Source organism: Solea solea, chromosome 16 (genome assembly GCF_958295425.1).
Source record: "Solea solea chromosome 16, fSolSol10.1, whole genome shotgun sequence".
Lineage (NCBI taxonomy): Eukaryota > Metazoa > Chordata > Actinopteri > Pleuronectiformes > Soleidae > Solea > Solea solea.
This window is the reverse complement of record NC_081149.1, coordinates 8,092,110-8,109,974: the sequence shown is the minus strand read 5'-3', so window position 1 is coordinate 8,109,974 and position 17,865 is coordinate 8,092,110. Positions and strand designations below refer to the sequence as shown.

Below are 17,865 nucleotides of genomic sequence, written 5' to 3'. Positions count from 1 at the left end.
CTATCATCAGTCAGCATGATTTACTGAGCTGCCCTACAATCATCTACACGTTACAGCCGAGGTTGTTTATTTTTCAAATTGCAGAGGAATAAATCGTCCCATATCTTTGCTTTCCGTCTTTTTTATTATGGTTTCTGAAAGTATTGGGTTTTTTTTTTTACTTCTCTGCTCTGTCACGCTGCTCCTTCATACTGTCCTCCATACTGTGGTAATGTCAGGGCGGCGGAAACATAGAAGACACATGGGTTTGAGTTGTGATAACAGGGGAATATAGTCACTGTTTCTCTTTTATTCTGTATGTGGTTCAGTTCCTCAGTGATGCTTCTGCGGGGTGTGAGATAAGCGCCTCCTCCTGGCTGTTATTAAAGCTGCCGGGACGCCCGCGCCGCATGAGGGGTTGACATCTGATTACTCTCAGCTCAGCCAGTCCACTGTCACAAAGCAAACGGCCGGCGTTCAGATGCTATCAAGGCGGAAACAGGGCTGACAGAAAATTGTAACGTCAACTTGAAGCCTGAATGAGCTACAAATGAGCGATGGACCGAGCCGCTTAGGCATTTTTATTCACAGTAATTCAGAACGTTTTAATATTGGAAAAAAGGATGATGACCTCAACTTTGCATATTGATTTTCTTTTTTTAATTAACTTTGATTTATATATATATATATATATATATATATATATATATATATATATATATATATATATATATATATATATATATACATACATATATTCCTGTTCATTTGGGACTTATGGAAGCCCATTTCTGCCACTTGAAAAATAAGAACATATAATATTAGTAAGTCATGATTCTGAGAAAGTTTCACATTATTATGAGATGTTAAATTATAATTATGAGATAGTAAGTCATAATAATGAGATATCTCATTTTTATGAGATGGTAAGTGACAATTATGAGATAGTAAGTCATAATTATGGGATAGTCATAATTATGAGGTAATAAGTTATAATAATGAGATAGTTAGTCATAACTATAGGATAGTAAGTCATAATTATGAGATAATAAGTCATATCTATGGGATAGTAAGTCATAATTATGAGATTGCAAGTCATAATTCTGAGGTAATAAGTCATAATAATGAGACAGTTAGTCACAATTATGAGGTGATAAGTCATCATAATTATGAAAGATTATGAGATAATAAGTCATAATTATGCAAGAGTATCTCAGGATTATGAGATGGCAAGTCAGAAAGCACTTCATTATTATGAGAAAGTATGTCATAATAATGAGAGAACGGGCTTCCATAGGGACTAGAGATTAGGTCATTGTGGATTAACCAGCAAAACAAATGGTCTGTTCCAGTGTGGACATCCAGAGACACTAAAACATGCTTTATTTTCATGTGCTGACCTGTCGTGCTTTTTCCTTAAAATCAGTTTTCAAAATTGAGAAGAGTCATCATCTTGCCATCAGAGCAGCCAGTTTTAGCATTTTCTCCATACAAGAATATAGTGACAGAAACGTTTTTGTCCTATGGAGGGCAGCATTACACCTCTCAGTGTTCAGCCTGTTGGAAATTATCATCATCATTATAATTATTATTATTCTAAATATTATAAGAGGAAGGAGATGACAAAGAAAGAATCCCATGTATCTAGTATCTGTCTGTTTATATTTTAGTGAACAAGCATTTCCAGATGAATTGCTTCTGTTGGGATTAATATCCTGAAATCATATAAAGTGCAGTGAACTGTTATAAATGCATTGTCTGTAATATAATGCATGCAAATATGTGTGTGTGTGTGTGTGTGTGTTTGATATCTCCGTCTTTATTTGTGCATCTGAGCTCCACTGTAATCTAAAATCTGCTTGTTCATTTTTGTATGTGAGAGGCTGTCATGTGCACCCACTGCCTGCGGGGGCAGCAGTGCGGTGTAGGCGCTGTACGCTCTGCCGCCGCTCACAGCAGAAGAACAAGAAAAAAAAAAAGCAAAGGGCGGCCTTCAGCAATACAGCCATCTATAGCTAAGTTATTTGAGCTAAAACGACAAATCAATTCTCCTCCCGTCTGAAAACCGCCCTACGGTTGCTTGGAATAAAGATTCATTCATGTGAGTATGTGCGGCGGCCGCTGTCTCTTAGCGTATGTGGTAATTGCGGGATATATGTACAGATCGCTATTGTTTGCGTTGGGGGAGAACTAGTTCAACTTAAGACATGCCTTCGCTTTGTTAGGCTCAGGCTACTTCAAACTGGAGTTCACTGTTAAGTAGCTGCGTAAGTCCGCGTGTCTAGCAACGAAACAAAACAGTGTTTATCTAATGTTCTGTTTTGTTACTGCTCAAACTATGCGTGACGGGCAGCTAAACCTTTGCTAAGTCTCCCCAGCCGTTCGGTAACACACGTGCGCTAACTACCGTGCATCCATTATCGGACACATCTGTATTACCCCTGTAAACGTCCACCTAATCCATATTTCCTCGTAGTAACAATGTAATCACAACTGTTTTGCTTCTGCTGACAGTCCTGTTTTTATTTATAAATGTTTAAAAGTTTAGTAAGTGCGGAGCAAAGCCGGGCAAGCACAACTTGCATGCTAACCTGAAGTTATGACAAATCTTTTTTGCCTCTCACAGAGTTTATGACAGCATAATAATATACAGTCGTGATTCGCTGTTTGGTTTAAACAACACTAAAATAATATGATGCACAATCTCAGAGGCGAACCAACTAGTAGGTTAGGACAGGAACTATTTGGCGGGATTGTATGTTTGTTATTGGAACCCACAGCGTTCGAACAGGACAAACTGCTAACAATAACCTTTATGGACTGCAATACACTTTTATACACGTTTTGTATTAGGTGTTGAAACGCTCGTCGTCTCAGAAGTAATAAATGCCAGTAATTGACATCCTTCTTTATTCTTAAATGCTGTTTCAAAGTGTTTGCTTTGGGCCAGAGAGCTCAGCCCTTCACACCCAGACAGCTTCACATAAAGAGTCTTTCAGACCAACTTCCTGAAATTAAACGGAGCAGACATGTCTTGTTATTGACACCATTACCTCCTCAATGCAAATTTCCGCATCCGCGCTCTTTATCTACATTATTGCTAAACGCGGAAGCAGAATGTAGCTGATGGGGCAGTGTCATGGAGCTGAATTGTTAGCATCGAGTGAGTGAACTCCCTGTGAACCAGTTGGACAGGCTGCAGATAGTGATTAATCACAAGGAAGTGTTGTGCTATTGTGTTATTACTGTTTGGGGGAATTAACTCATGACCATTTCTGGTTACTGAATATGATGATGAAATACGGTGATAATGACGATTCCTGTTGACATTTTGATGCACAGCAATATGTTGTCAGTTGCATGACTTGTATTCTAGCACAGAGCCTTCTGTGCAAAACACACCCATTATAAAATCCCTGAAAAGATCCAACGTTTAAAAAAAAAATCATTCAGATAAACATGTCTGGCTTATCAAAGGCATCTCCTGCTTGTGGATGATATTAAAAGTCCCCACCATGCTTATCCTGACCAAAGAATATAGTAATAGTTCTCTATATTATTGCAATAACTGAAAAATATGTTGAAATGTTATCATTTCTTTGATTTTTAAACGTAAACAGGCATCAGTAATGTTGATAGGATACATATTTTTGTGTGTGAAAAATAATAAATTCGATCGCAGTCATGCAGAAAGATGCAGCTCCCTATATTGACGCGTTAAACCAATAAATCACAATTACTGTATGCTGGTGAGTTAGACAGAATTTTGAGTTAAACATGAATGTTTTTCTCCATTGTGCTTTGTATCACTACAAGTGATAATATTGTGTATTGTCCCAAGAAGCTTGTTTTAATTATTAAAAAACTCAAACCTAATAATCAATCATACTCAAATAATCGTTGCAGCCCGTTATACAGCCTTTTGAAATTCTTAAGAGTTTTCCAAATATTGAGCTTTTTTTTACCTTTTTGTGCCCTATTCAAAATGAATGGAGGGGGGAATACCACTTCATGCATGTGTTACAACAGCACAGGATCAGCCACTTTACTACTCTTTAAATATAATATAAAAATATAAATAATAAGGTATATATATTGAACCTTGTGATATTGATATTGCATAAATAGATTTCATAACAACACAGCTCTAATTGTGGGAGAATTATTAGATGGAAGAAGCACAGCGACCCTCATGTGGAGGATAAAATGGTAGAAGATGGATGGATGGAAGCAGAATACGCATGTTGGACTGTAATAGAAGTAATCACAGCAGGCACTAATTGCTTTGATCTTCAATCAAAGTATGCCCTAATAATGATGTGTACAAGGCAGTAACGCGACATGACGGATGCCAACTTCCTTTTAAAACTGCAACCCACCAACCACCAATGTGTGTCCTCATTTCAGGTGCTGACTGGATATATCAACACGGAAACATGTCCGGAGCGTGTCAGGACAGAAGTCGTCGCTGGCAGGAGATCCAGAAAGGCTTGCAGTTCATCCAGTAAGTGTGACAGTGTGTCATCAGTCTGATCCAGTTTGTGTCTGCCATGTCTTTGTTGACATTTTCGGTCAGAGAAATAAAATGATTTTATTTCCAAAATTATTTTTGAAGAGCTTGATTAAAAATGGCTTGATTAATCTGTGTGACTGATTGATATTACTCCAGTGTTTTACTGGTGGTTGGCATTTCTAATGTTGCATTTCTGCCTAGATTTTTCTTCTACGTAGCATTATGGGCACATACTTGTACTATTTTTAGCCTGGTGGTAGATAATATTTTGGGATGTCATTGTCAAATAATCATAGCTCATAACAGGATAATTTAGCTAAAATATTAACTTATTCCTTAAGATTAAGAGTTTCATCTGCTGCCGGTTCTTATAGTTATAAGAGTTATGTTATGAGAAAAAACACCAAAAATGACTTCACAGCACAGGAATGATTTGTCATGCTGGCATCATTTATTGCTGTTCAGATCAGCTGGGTGTCAGCGAATCAGTGGATGTTGTCTTTATGTGTGCAGTGAACATGCAGTATTTCCACAGAGGCAAAAGAGCAGTGGGTTTCATTTCTTCTAATCTGATGCAGACCTTTTATTCTCAAAACAAAAGTGATACTAAAACACAGCGATGTATCTCACTATTGTGCGGTCAGCTTGAAAAGTTAGCTGATGTCATAAGGTTTATGACATGCGCACAAAACAAAATGCCATCTGTACCTGATTTTAAGAAACCTGTTTAGAAGAGAAACAAAAGTGATTTAAAACAAGAAAAAATATTACCTGGGGTTAAGAACAACATTTTAGCGTTTTTTAAAGATAATTTAAGTAGATTTTGTGCACCATTTGGGTGATGATCTAAACTACAACTTGTGCAAAAGAGGACTTAAAATACCCAACTTTATAAATTTGACCTACAAACGCTGGTACACTGTGACTGTCTCAGAAGTTTCCATCATGACATTTAATTCCACACGCAGTCAAATTATCAAATCATGATTAGCTATTTATAAAATAAATGACAACAATTGCTGATTTTATTCTTGGCTGTAAATTCAGCACGCAGGTGCCAAATGTTGTGCTATTTTAGTCGCCCGTTTGGCTCAAGATTTATGCATGAAGCAAATGAATGGTGACAAATAGATGCCTATGTTTTACACCAAGTGATACTATTCAGTTATTTTGCATTTCAGTTGTCAACATTTGTACCAAATGAACTAAATAAATGGAATTGTCCCACTTTTTGAAACCCATCTGGTTGCCTTTTTTGGTTGCTTTACAATGAAAGGATTTGTTTATAATACTGGAATAGTGACCTTTCCACTGCAGGGATATGAAGTGGCCTACACTTAGTCCTCAACTTTAGCCTTCAGTATTTACCTTATGCTGACTGCTTTTTTTTTAATATTGTCCCCATTAGGAAATGAGTCCTCACAATGCAATATGTGTTACAAATTTTGTTCCTCACATGAGTAATGCTTATATCACGACCTTCCTGTTCTGACTCCCTGTGTTTCGACATGTCTTTTTGTATCATTTACAAAATAAAAGGCAGTGTTGCGAATAAAAACTGAAAATACACACAATATTTACTGTTAAATCTAGTAATTCAAACCAAATGTGTAAAGGCTATATATATATATATATATATATATATATATATATATATATATATATATATATATATATATATATATATATATAGTAAGGATATATATGATTTCAGTTATTTACAGTCAAAATCCAATCCAATTTGACAGAACTCCAGTCATCTCTCTGTGACATTCATACTTTTTGTACAGCTGACCCTTTAAAAAGTTGTCATTTGACTCTTGTTTCCTTTCAGATCAACGCTTCCATTTCCTGGAAGCCAAGACAAGTATGAGGTAAGTTATTTACATTTGTATAGTAACTCTGAAGCAAAAAACACCAAACACAGTTTTTCCATTTTTCTTTCATCGATTCATTTCTATTTTAATGTCCAGGTGTTCATTAAGGAACTTGTGTGGAATCTTTTTGGAGAAGGAAACGACGTGTTTAAAGAAGGGGAATGGACAAAATCCATCGAGATGTACACTGAGTCCTTGAGCATAGCAGAGTACGCAGACTCTGAGGACATCTGTGTTCCTATTGCTTTATTGGAAAAGCTATATGCAAATCGAGCTGCGGCTTATCTAAATGTTGTTCCGGTAAGTAGGCATGTTCAGTTTTACTTTGACTTCCTCTGCATTAGTCAGTTTTGTTTGACCTAAACATGTTTAGCTTAGTTTTCAGCCGTAGTTCATTGATAACAGAACATATTGTGTTGAGGAATTTGAACGTTAATCGGCCAGGGTTCTCTCGTTGATCTTCAGTCACGTTGCATAATCTTTTTCCTGCTCTTATCAACTTTGAGTGTGTGGACATGTTTTTGGTTGTCCGTGGCTGCAGGGATATATTCAATATTCAAGATTAGAACGATTCTAGACTGAGCTTTGTCTGTCAGATCAGGCTTGTCAGGCATTCAGTGATGTTTATGTCATTACACAGTAACATCCATCCCTGCCACACAAAATAAATGATCTTTTTTTCCAGCTATAAAGTTACATATATCACTATTTTACACCGTCTGCTCATTTTCAGTGACAGGGACAGCACGGCTGCAGCATTAACGTCAATAACCGAAAACTATATTAACTATTTTATGCTTCAAACAACTAAGTTCTTACAGTGCGGTGGCCTCCTTGTTTGTGGATTTAACTTCCTTAGTATTTCTCTAGGGCTGGGCAATTAATCGATTTAATGAATTAGCTCCCCTTGGGTTTCTGTAGTTCATAGTGGTGCAGCACTGTGGCCCATTTCCCACCTGGCATGTTCCTAAAAGGGCTCAGTTTCCACATTAGCAAAGAACTGGTTTGGTTTTGCAGTGTCAGACACCGAGCAAAACAAACGTGGAAAAAACTTTTTGCATTACAAAAAGTACAGTACAGTATTCCCCCCCTTTCAGTCGTCCTTGGTTTAGAAACAGTATCTGGTGCCGTCACTGTAGCTTTCCTTAACTCCATGACATCTGTTTTATCCCCATGCAACTAAATTACCTTCTGTCCCCCAATGTTTTTTCACAGGAACAGTCAGTCCCAATTTATATTCTTGTGTTTTACAAATATTTGCTGTAACACTTTTTTGTTTTGTAATTGTTTTCCACCCAGGTGTTGTGATTGCTCATTGTTAATTCATGAATAAATCTTAAGTACAGTAATTTCAGAATGCAGCAGTTTTTCACAGTTTTGTCTGTCTTCTCTTTCCCCTTTTAGGGACTATATGACCAAGCATTAGAAGACTGTGAAAAGGCTCTTCACTTAAATGAGGGAAACTACAAAGCGCTGTATAGGAAAGCAAAATCCTTGAAGGAGCTGGGGAGACACCAGGAGGCCTATGAGACTGTTGCCAAATGCTCTCTAGTAGTGCCCCAGGTAACATGCTTAATTATTGTCAGTATTTGTGCAGAAAAATGAATAATGTTCATGATGGTGTTTGAATAATTGTCTTAAATATGTTGTTTTGCTAGGATCCCAGTGTCACACAGCTGACTCAGGACCTTGCCAAAATTTTGGGGTTGAAAATCCGTAAAGCTTATGTGAGAAGCAAGGTATGTCCCTCTCATTAAGGCAAACTTGTATATCAATGTTCAGTTTTTGTGCGTTACTCCCTCATTCTACTCCAGAGCACAAACATACAAACCATAATAAAAGCATGTAAAAGAAACTAAATAATTAGCATTTTAGTCTGCAACAAGGCTGGGCAATCATGTTTGTAGATGTGAACAGAGCCGTTTCCTGCCAAAATGGCGTTTTGGCTATTAGCCCAAACGTCAGCTCCTGGAGCTTTGAGTCTGACTGGGCATTTTCATTGTTTCTACAGCCTGCCTTAAATGTTATGCGAGGATCAAATTATCAAGATGCATCATTTGATAAGGTAAGCAACACCTAGTCTAATGTTTTTGTTGGGGCACCACAAGCACATATTTAATTCAGATTTAAGTCAAATCCTCTCTTTTTCTTTTTTTAGTTTTCCCATAGCTCACTTTCAGTTGAAGACATAGAAATTGGTAAGTTTAAAACTTTATACAGGTTTAATTTGATTATCAAATCACAGCAGCACCAAAAGCAACTCATCTCATCTCTCTCTGTCGTGTTTTTAGAAGTGCCTCAGTCGGCCCAGGATGGCAGTGTTCTGGCTCCAACCCTAGCTCCCATCCAAGCCCCGGTGGCCGCCGTTCACGCGCCTCTGAATGAAACAGTGCTGGACGAATTTCCTCACAACAACAGTCACTCATCTGTGACCCCGTCTGAACCTCCTGGCTTCGAGTCTATTCCCCTGCCCGTGACCACATCAGCTGCTCTCCCTGCACTTACATTTGTTAACGGGTGCAGGAACACGCAGCCTTGCTCGATACTTGAAACTAATCAAGATTTTGATGCGGACATCATCGGGGATGACCTAGACGATCTACTGGACCAAGCTGGCCCCGAATCCAACATGGTTAGTGAACAGATGCGCGACAGTATATTGGTTTCGGGTTAAAAAAAAGGGTGATTTACTAATGTTTAATTGTGTGTTTCTTTTTGTTAGGACATACCCACTGTAAAGGGGCCTCTTCCTTTGCCTACCAGTATTGCCTCGGGCAGTTCCATGTCAAGTCCATTCCTAATGCCATCTCATATCAGCCCATATCACCACATTAGTACACAGCAGTGCACTGTGAATCTGCCCCCATTGTATCACAAATCAGGGTCAAGCACATATTTTGGCATGGACACTTTTGACTCCCTACCTCCACCGCTGGACTCCCTGGATAGTCTCACTATGTCTGACTTTAATTCAGGTATTTTATATATATTTATTGAGTACCTTTCTGTTTTAGTGATGACAATGAATTTTGTGGTGTTTAACTGATATTTTCTTTTTTCTTGTCAAACTTACAGATTATGTTCCTGGTCCGTTCATTCCACAGGTAATTTATTATTCCATATGTTACCAATTGTGCCTTACCATTATACAGTGCTTACAGTGTACTGAATCATTGGAATCAGTTCATTAAAAAGATTATTTCAATACTTCAGAGTGCAACACTGAATTGAAATACGGCTAAACGGGTTGTGACTCGGCTCGTGCCGTCACTAAATACACCAGATTTCTTTGTTAAATGTTGAGATTTTTAGAAATTTTCTTGCTTAGTGTTGGAAATTAACACACTTTCAGGATTTTTAAGTGTTTTTAAATGATCTGCAGTTTGGCTGTGTTTAGTTTAATTCCTGTGTCGGATGTCACGCTTCCAGTCAGTCATCAGTCTGTTGACGTCACGCTTTATGATAGACTCGGCTCGATTAACCTTGCCAGAGCAGTACTATGATCCCTAATGGAAAAGCAAAAAGAAACAAATTGAGCTAAGGTGTGCTAGAACTGTATGATGGAAAAGCGCCATAAGTAACTACTTGTCAATTTTAGTGTCGGCATTCTGATATTATTAGTTCTATTTGGTCATTTTTAAAAATACAGATAAACACGACGGAATCCCCAATGGGAATGGCTGTGGGAATGCCTGAAGTGAAGGGTCTTCCTCCTGCTGTCGATTTAGCGAAGAACCCATTAGCAGAAACACATGAATTCAAACAAGCCTGCTCAGTCTGCTACGTCAAAACTGGTGAGCAAATGTCCCTTTTGATTCTCTCTTCTCAGACCTGGTGAAGTGGTGTTTTGGTCTAAGTGTTTTTTGTTGTCTTGTCATCGTTTATGTCCACAGGTCCCGGTGTGTTGGACTACACACTTCATACTGAAGAGCATAAATGCAAAAAAGACGCTTTACTCGGCAGAATCAAACACTCGCCAGACAAAACGTGGAAGCTCATTCGGCCCAGACCGACAAAAACTCAATATGTTGGACCGTATTACATTTGCAAAGGTAACATTTCCATATATGCAATCTGTTCTAGTTAGAAATCACTGCATTTGCTTTCACCGTGTGGATGGGAACTAAAACCATGACGTGTCGTTTCAGAGGTGGCTGTTGGAAAAGACTGCCTTTACCCCGGCCACTGCACGTTTGCATACTGCCAAGAAGAGATTGACGTTTGGACTCTAGAGCGGAAAGGGTTCATTTCTAGAGAACTACTCTTTGATCCGTTTGGACATAACTCTAACATCAGGCTGACGGTTCCCAAGATTTTACAGGAGCATCATGGGATATTCATGTTTCTTTGTGGGGTGAGTTTATTAAAACTGGTATTTACAGAAGTCTAGTGATGTTGGAGCTCGACACTGTTGGCTGTACTGTTCATTCCAGTGTAAGAAGTAAATGCACATTAAACAAACACGCCTCTGTCGTGTGACTCAGGTTACAGCCGGGAGAGCCCAATGAACGTGATCTTTTCATAATCATTACCATAACCAGTTCTCATTGGCTTAAATCGAATGTGATCCGCAGGTGTGCTTTGACCACAAACCCAGAATAATCAGCAAAACCAACAAAGACGAATCTTCACTTTGCTCCCATCCAGTAACAAAGCACGTGTTTGAGGACCATAAGTAAGTTGTTTCACACTTCATGAATCTAACCCGTCATATATTAATGTTTCATAGTATTTATTGAATGTAAACTTAAAGATTCGTCAAAACAAAACTGTTAAAACCTGGATTTAAATGGGGGTTTTTGACCAGTGGTGATGTGTTTAATTGGCATTCATTACTGGGTTTTCAAATATCCGCATTGGTCGAAATTGGTTGAAGCATCAGAAAGACTTTGACACACTGCTTTTCTGATGGTTTGCTTGTGTCGTCCATTTGTACAGTCAAACGTTCTAGCTGCGCTAACTCTGCCCTCTGTTGAACCTCGTGATAATTACTTCAGACTGCGTGACGCACTTCTAGGCTGCATATTTTAAACTCAAACGGGTTTTAAATGTTTGATTTTGGAGCCACCAAACCAAGCCTCTACATCAGGATTTAATAAGTTTGCTTCCGTCTGTCTTCCAGGTGCCTGGTCCACATCTTGAAGGAGAATACAGTTCGTTATTCCAAAATCCGACCCCTGAATCCCCACTGCCAGCTGGATCTCTGTCGCCATGAAGTCCGCTACGGCTGCGTAAGAGAGGACGACTGCTTTTATGCACACAGCCTCATTGAGCTGAAGGTCTGGATGATGCAGCATGAGCTTGGTAAGATTTTGAAATGCCTGGTTGTACATTATTTTCATTTCTTGATTAATATTATTAGTATTGTTCCCAATACCTCAAAATGATCTAAAATGTCTTGTTTTGTCTACAAACCAAAATTACTTTGTTTTAAGAATTTCTTTGTTGCACGAATTAATAAAAAAAAAAATGTCGAAGCAGAGAACCTGTTTTTTTCATTTTGTCAAACATTCAAGGCAATTGATCTATGATAATTGATCTCTGGTTGATTTTTAAACCTGACATACAAGCAAATAAACTCCTTTTTCATATTTGTTGCTGCTAAATGTCATGTTTTCATTTTATGTCTGTTCATTTTGTTTCATTTACTTACTACATTAAGGTATTACTCATGAAAGTATTGTTCAAGAGGCAAAGAAGTTTTGGAATGCAACAGCTTCATTGCAGGGAGCTCAGGTAAGCCAAAAAGTTTGGGTTTTTCACACTAATTATTTCTTGAAGAAAAAGGAAATTGTCGCCTGTTAGATTTTATGGGTATGATTTTCTCAAATGAAAACTGAACAATAGTTTCAATATACCAGACATTTGTTGATATTTAGTTTATGAACTATTGTTATCCGAGTTTACAGCTAAAACAACTGCCTCTATTTCTCATTGTCAAGGTTTAAAGATCTTGTGTCGCTCGGCAACATTCCCACACTGATTAGTGTAATGTTTATATCGTGTTAAGTTTAAAACCCTGTCTTCACGTCTCACCAGCAGCATTCCAGTGCAAAGAGGAGGTTTGGGCCTCCAAATCTGAAGATGCTGTTTGTGTGTGGGCAGTGTTGGAGAAATGGCCAACTCAGTGAATCTGACAAAAACAAAAAGTATTGCTCGGCCAAGGCAAGACACACGTGAGTATACTCGGGTCTTAGTGTGTTTTTAAAATGATGAATTCACTCCAGTACATCATTAATTTGTTCTCTGGGTGTTTCAGGTGGGCAAAGGACAGAAGGGTGGTGCTTGTAAGTTCCCACGAAAGGAAAAAGTGGACAGCCGTGAGACCACTTCCAACTAAAAAGCCAATCCCGTCTCAGTTTGAGGTGTGTCACAAGTTTGTCTACCCTGACGTGGGCTCATTTGTTATGAAAACAAAATGCAGCAAGGGTCACCGGTGTCATTTTTTCTCCCTCAGATTTGCATGCACGTGACAGCCGGAAAGAAGTGTCAGTACATTGGGAATTGCACATTTGCTCACAGCGTAGAAGAAAGAGACCTTTGGACCTATATGAAGGAAAATAACAGTGAGTGTTGACCACCTGTGGAATGTCATTGATTGTGTGATGCATGGTCATCTGATTTTATCCCCTCATTTAGTTCCAGATCTGGATCAGCTTTATGAGCAGTGGCTGCAGTCTCAGAAGCCAGGCTGGGGCGAGGAGAGCTCCAGTAACTCCATCAGGGAGAACGGCAAACAGATCCACATGCCCACAGACTACGCTGAGGAAGTGGTGAGTTTAAAAGGCCCAGATATTGCAGTGTCTTTGTCCGGTAATGTATTCAAAATGTGTGAGTGTAAACTACTCAGTGGTTTTCAGTTTATTAACTACGAGCCAGCTGCAGCTCCATTTTGGTTTTATGAGTTTAGGATCTTAAACTTTTTACATTATCCTGTTTATGAAAACAGACATTAGCAGCAGCGGACAGGATATCCTTAAACAGGATATGGTTTAACCATTAGGCGATAGATTTGTAAAGTGTGGTAAATGCCTTAATTGCTGTATCAGCCATTATGGATTTTTACACAGAATAAGAGATGCACGATATTGGATTTTTTGCCGATATCTGATACATCGGGAGTGCTTTGGCCGATAATCTTAATCTAAGTGTGTGGTTTTTTTTTTTTTCATCTTATCTTAAGTACATATAAGGCTTTTTTTTTAAAATGGACAAATCTTGAATGTTACACTGAACTAGCGGTGGGAATCACAGGAGATACCTCACAGCGATTCTTTGACAGTCAATTGCTAGCGATGCATCACGATATCCGTCTTAACTGAAGAAAACCAAACGTCTGTGAAAAGTTACGGATGACGTTATATCATCAAATCGATATTGTGACCCTACACTGGACTTGTAAAACTAAAAATGTATTGGTGTGGACGTTGCCATAGTGATTTTGAGGGGAGGCCTGCTGCAAACAAACCACAATATATCTGCCTGTTAAAGTAACAGATGGTCCTTCGTCATTCGTGTGAATGAGACTGTGCTGTGTTCTGTTTGTCCACAGGCTGGCAATCACTGTTGGCTGTGTGGTAAAAACTGCAACAGTGAGAAACAGTGGCAGCAGCACATCACGTCAGAGAAACACAAAGACCGAGTTTTCAACTCTGAAGACGATCAGAACTGCTGGCAGTACCGATTTCCCACAGGCACTTTCAAAGTTTGTGAGAGGTAAGAGATCGCCTGACGCAATGCCTCCTCTCCACTTTCAGTGTCTTTTTTTTTTGTTTTGGTGGTTAACATTTGATGTTTTTGACAGGTTCCTCAAAGACACATGCACAGAGGATGACTTCTGTAAGCTAGCACACGGGGAGCTGGAGCTAAAGGAGTGGATGGAGCGCAGGGAATTCCTTTTGATGAAACTTGCCAAAGCCAAAAAAGACCATCTTATAGCACCAAATGACAATGACTTTGGGAAATACAGTTTTCTGCTTAAAGACATTAAATAATGACATGACGACAATATTCACGCTCACATGATAATAATGCAGTATTCAAAACAAGTCTCGAGTCTGGTGACCCCTGAAGGCCTCTGAGGTGCACAGAAAGTAGCCTGACAACAGTATGATTTTTAAAGAGAGGGCGTTCAGGCCCGGCCTTCTGGTTGGTGGTTGGTTTTCTCTGATCAGAACTACAGGATTGTTATCGTTAACAGCAAGTATGCCTGAGTTTAAAACACTTGAAGCTTTGCTATGCACCTTTCTGGAGAATATCTGAAAGCGGTGATGAAAATAGCATGTGTAAACCTTGATCAGAGACGTGTTCACATACTTTAAAAACAGTTTGACCTAAAAACACATTTTATTTTCCATAAGCAGTTTCTATATGTTAATGGTCCTTCCTTCCCCCCCCCCCAAGTTATAAGTATGCAATACTTAAACTCAGTTCAGTTCACATTCTGTTATTTTAATCCATCAAAATAGTGTTACCAGTGTATTGGGAACCACACCAAATAAAACTTTTTTAACCTGCATTTAAGCTCCGGTGTCTTGATTATATAATGGTATACGATTATTACTTTGGCAGGTGTTTGAGTTTTTAAGTGGTTAAGAATGTTATTGTGTTTGCCCTAGAAGTTGTGTGTCCCACTTTGTTTGTTATTTTTGTTATGCTATATTGTTCATGTTGGCAGGAAAAGCCGTGGCGGAGTTCACTTTGCACTTAAAATCCACGGAGCTCAAGAAATGCACCCAAGAATTTAACAGACTGAATATAAGTGACCCTTAAAATTTATGAAAACAGCCAGATATTATTCCCATACTCTCCTTTTTGATACACTTTCCTTCATCCTACTCTAATACAAATCCATGAAGTATACGTATACATAAAAGCTGATTCTATGAAAAAACATTTTATTTTAATGCCATTACACATATATAAACATTAATGGGAAGCAGATATAAATGATGTCCTTTGATCCTAAATGTTACACACTGGCCCCTTAAGTACAGTATTAGGGTGAATGAACTTGGATAATTTATTTACATTTTTCAGCAGCAGTCAAGATGCAATTTTAATCCCAATTTGTCAATGTAAATGTAGCTTACATTAATTCATTAATAAGTTTTATTTCTGAATCTAAAAATACTTTTGGAAGCACCCCACATGTTACATTTCCTGCAGAATTAACAAATCATAAAGATAAAGCAGACATTATTAGTTAAGGTTTCCATAAATTTCTTTTGATTTCCCAATGACTTTCTCCTCCCAGCCACACCGTTATAAAAGGTCCAGAGTGAAAAATACAGGGTGAATTTATTCTTTTGAATTTGGCAGAAATTGAAGATGAATAATGAAATAAAACATTTTTAAAGGTTTACATTCAAAATGAGCCTTTAAGTTTTGTATTAGAAGCATGGTCAGCTCAACCGAGGCCACTATTTTGGAACACCTTGTTATTACAATAGCCCACACTGGACAAACTAAACAGGTTTTGAGTTTTGGTGCAAACTGGAGGCTAAAATGTGCATCTCCACCAATAAATATTGCCAATTTTTACACACTGTACCTTTAAATCTTGTGTTCCCATTGGTCCTTTTTAAGGTTTTGGTTCCATTTTTTTCTGCCTTACAGGAACTACTGGAGCTGTTCACATGTACGCTAATATTCCAATATTAACCAGATTAAAACAATAGCCTGAATAAAACTCCACCATGTAAACAGACCTCAACCTGAATACAGTCATACAGAGGAATAAGCGATAATCAGATTAATACATGAGGTTTTTTGATGTTTTCATCTTAATCAGATTCATTTTAACAGCAAACCGGGATATGCACTGATTCAGACTCAATTCTGTCCCATGTTTCACCTTCAAAATAAAAGCCTATAATCTAAAGCCTCCCAGTTGAACCCGGCATCTTCTCCTCAGTCCAATGAGGGACTTTATGTGTGACAACAACGACTTGTGCAAAGTGTCCCTGCTGTCAGGTCAGTACCTGCTGCAGCTCCTCCACCTCTAGCTTCCACATCCGCCTGTGAAGCGCGGCGAGCGCCGACAGATCTGCCATCTTCACGGCTCGGATGACTGGCTCCGGAGAGACGGCCTGGATGACACCCATCACCATCACGTACTTGCCTGAAACAGAAGGAGGCGTTTAATTTGCCAGGGCTGACAGAGGACTTTAGGTAACAGAAACCAGGGGCGCGTAAATGTAAATGTTTCCATTTTATTTTGTAATATGTAGCAACATGTATAATTCCACAAATTGTATTTTAATTAATTTTTTAACCTGACTAGGGCTGCAACTAACAATTATTTTCATAATCTTCTTTTTTTATCTCAATAAGCCACTTATGACAAATGTTGGTCAGTTTCCCAAAACTCAAAAATGATATTGTTCTCAAATGTCATGTTTTGTACATTCACCTAAATTATTCAGTTACATGATTTCTTGGTTGCATGGATCAAAGTAACTAATGCATGAAAATATTCACGTTAAAGAAGCTGGAAGAGCAAAAACAATAATTAAAACAAGCTTTCTGGTTTTTTTTTATCTTCTTAAATGTGAATATATTATATTATTTTGTAGATTTTGTTTTTGCTCCATATAACAAATAATTTCAACTGACTACTTTTGGTTTCTGGACAAAACAAGACATTCAAGAACGTCATAATTTTCCAGATTTGGTAAGTAGTGATCAACATTTTCCATTAATTTATGGGCCAAACAAGTACTCAATTAATTGGGAAAATAATCATTAGTTGCAGCCCTAGTATGTTCGCTTGTTTGTGTGTGTGTGTGTGTATGTGTAAGTACTTGGATTTGTTAGGATCTTCTCTGTCATAAACACTGACCTTGTCAGGACCAGTGGCCTCATGGAGGCCAACATCTTAAAGGTTTAGGGTTAAGATTTTAAATGTGGTTAGGTTAGGTTTAGGGCTAGGTATTAACTGGTTAAGGTTAGGGATAGTGCTTTATTTAGGCTGCCCAGAGGAATCATGGGAAACCACATTTCCTAGCAGCGCCCCTGCCTATAACAAACATCTCAACTATAAGCGAAACAGAGACCAACTTCTCAGTGTCTTTTTCTCACCTTGGGACAAACATGGTTTCCCTTTAGGGACGTTGTTAACGCCCTGGACAGCAAACGTCCCCGTCTCGTCCATGAGCAGAACGGTGTTCGTGTCCAGCGGCGCCTCCATTACGGTGCCCTGCATCCACACCAGAGACACCGGGAGAGAGCGACCTTTGCCCGGTCTGATCACCCAGCAATCCCCGCTGCCGGCTGCTCCCTGGCTCTGTGCCGTCCTTAGCTGGGAGGAGAGCACTTTCACGGGCGGAGAGCGTTTCTTCGCTACGGTCGTTTTATCCAGTTGATACATGACAGTCTTTTGCCGTGTTTACACGGTGGTTCACGCGCAGGAAAAGTTTGCATTACCCGCGTCCCCGCCTGGCGTTTGTTTACCCGGAAGAGGTGGGAGAATTACTCCGGAAGTGGCACGTTTCA

General features: G+C 38.8%; 2 protein-coding genes across 3 annotated transcripts; one reads left to right on the top strand and one right to left on the bottom strand.

The window, feature by feature from the left end:
* The first annotated feature begins 1,926 nt into the window (after positions 1 to 1,926).
* On the top strand, positions 1,927 to 14,887 carry zc3h7a (zinc finger CCCH-type containing 7A). Of its 2 annotated transcripts, none has more exons than XM_058653743.1 (23): positions 1,927 to 2,080; positions 4,387 to 4,483; positions 6,327 to 6,366; positions 6,466 to 6,669; positions 7,774 to 7,932; positions 8,028 to 8,108; positions 8,381 to 8,434; positions 8,528 to 8,567; positions 8,661 to 9,001; positions 9,092 to 9,344; positions 9,445 to 9,473; positions 10,019 to 10,163; positions 10,263 to 10,421; positions 10,518 to 10,723; positions 10,944 to 11,044; positions 11,492 to 11,673; positions 12,032 to 12,105; positions 12,412 to 12,545; positions 12,629 to 12,734; positions 12,827 to 12,935; positions 13,009 to 13,142; positions 13,922 to 14,085; positions 14,174 to 14,887. In XM_058653743.1, exons 2-23 carry the CDS (start codon positions 4,416 to 4,418, stop codon positions 14,361 to 14,363), a joined length of 2,973 nt encoding a protein of 990 aa, XP_058509726.1. In that variant the 5' UTR covers positions 1,927 to 2,080; positions 4,387 to 4,415; the 3' UTR covers positions 14,364 to 14,887. The 2 variants fall into 2 exon arrangements, with proteins under 2 accessions (XP_058509726.1, XP_058509725.1); XM_058653742.1 differs by having other exon boundaries at positions 12,409 to 12,545.
* Positions 14,888 to 15,650: 763 nt separating this feature from the next.
* rmi2 (RecQ mediated genome instability 2) lies at positions 15,651 to 17,830 on the bottom strand. Its single transcript, XM_058653744.1, has 2 exons — positions 17,452 to 17,830; positions 15,651 to 16,492 (listed from the first exon to the last, which is right to left on the bottom strand). Exons 1-2 carry the CDS (start codon positions 17,738 to 17,740, stop codon positions 16,341 to 16,343), a joined length of 441 nt encoding a protein of 146 aa, XP_058509727.1. The 5' UTR covers positions 17,741 to 17,830; the 3' UTR covers positions 15,651 to 16,340.
* Positions 17,831 to 17,865: the final 35 nt, after the last annotated feature.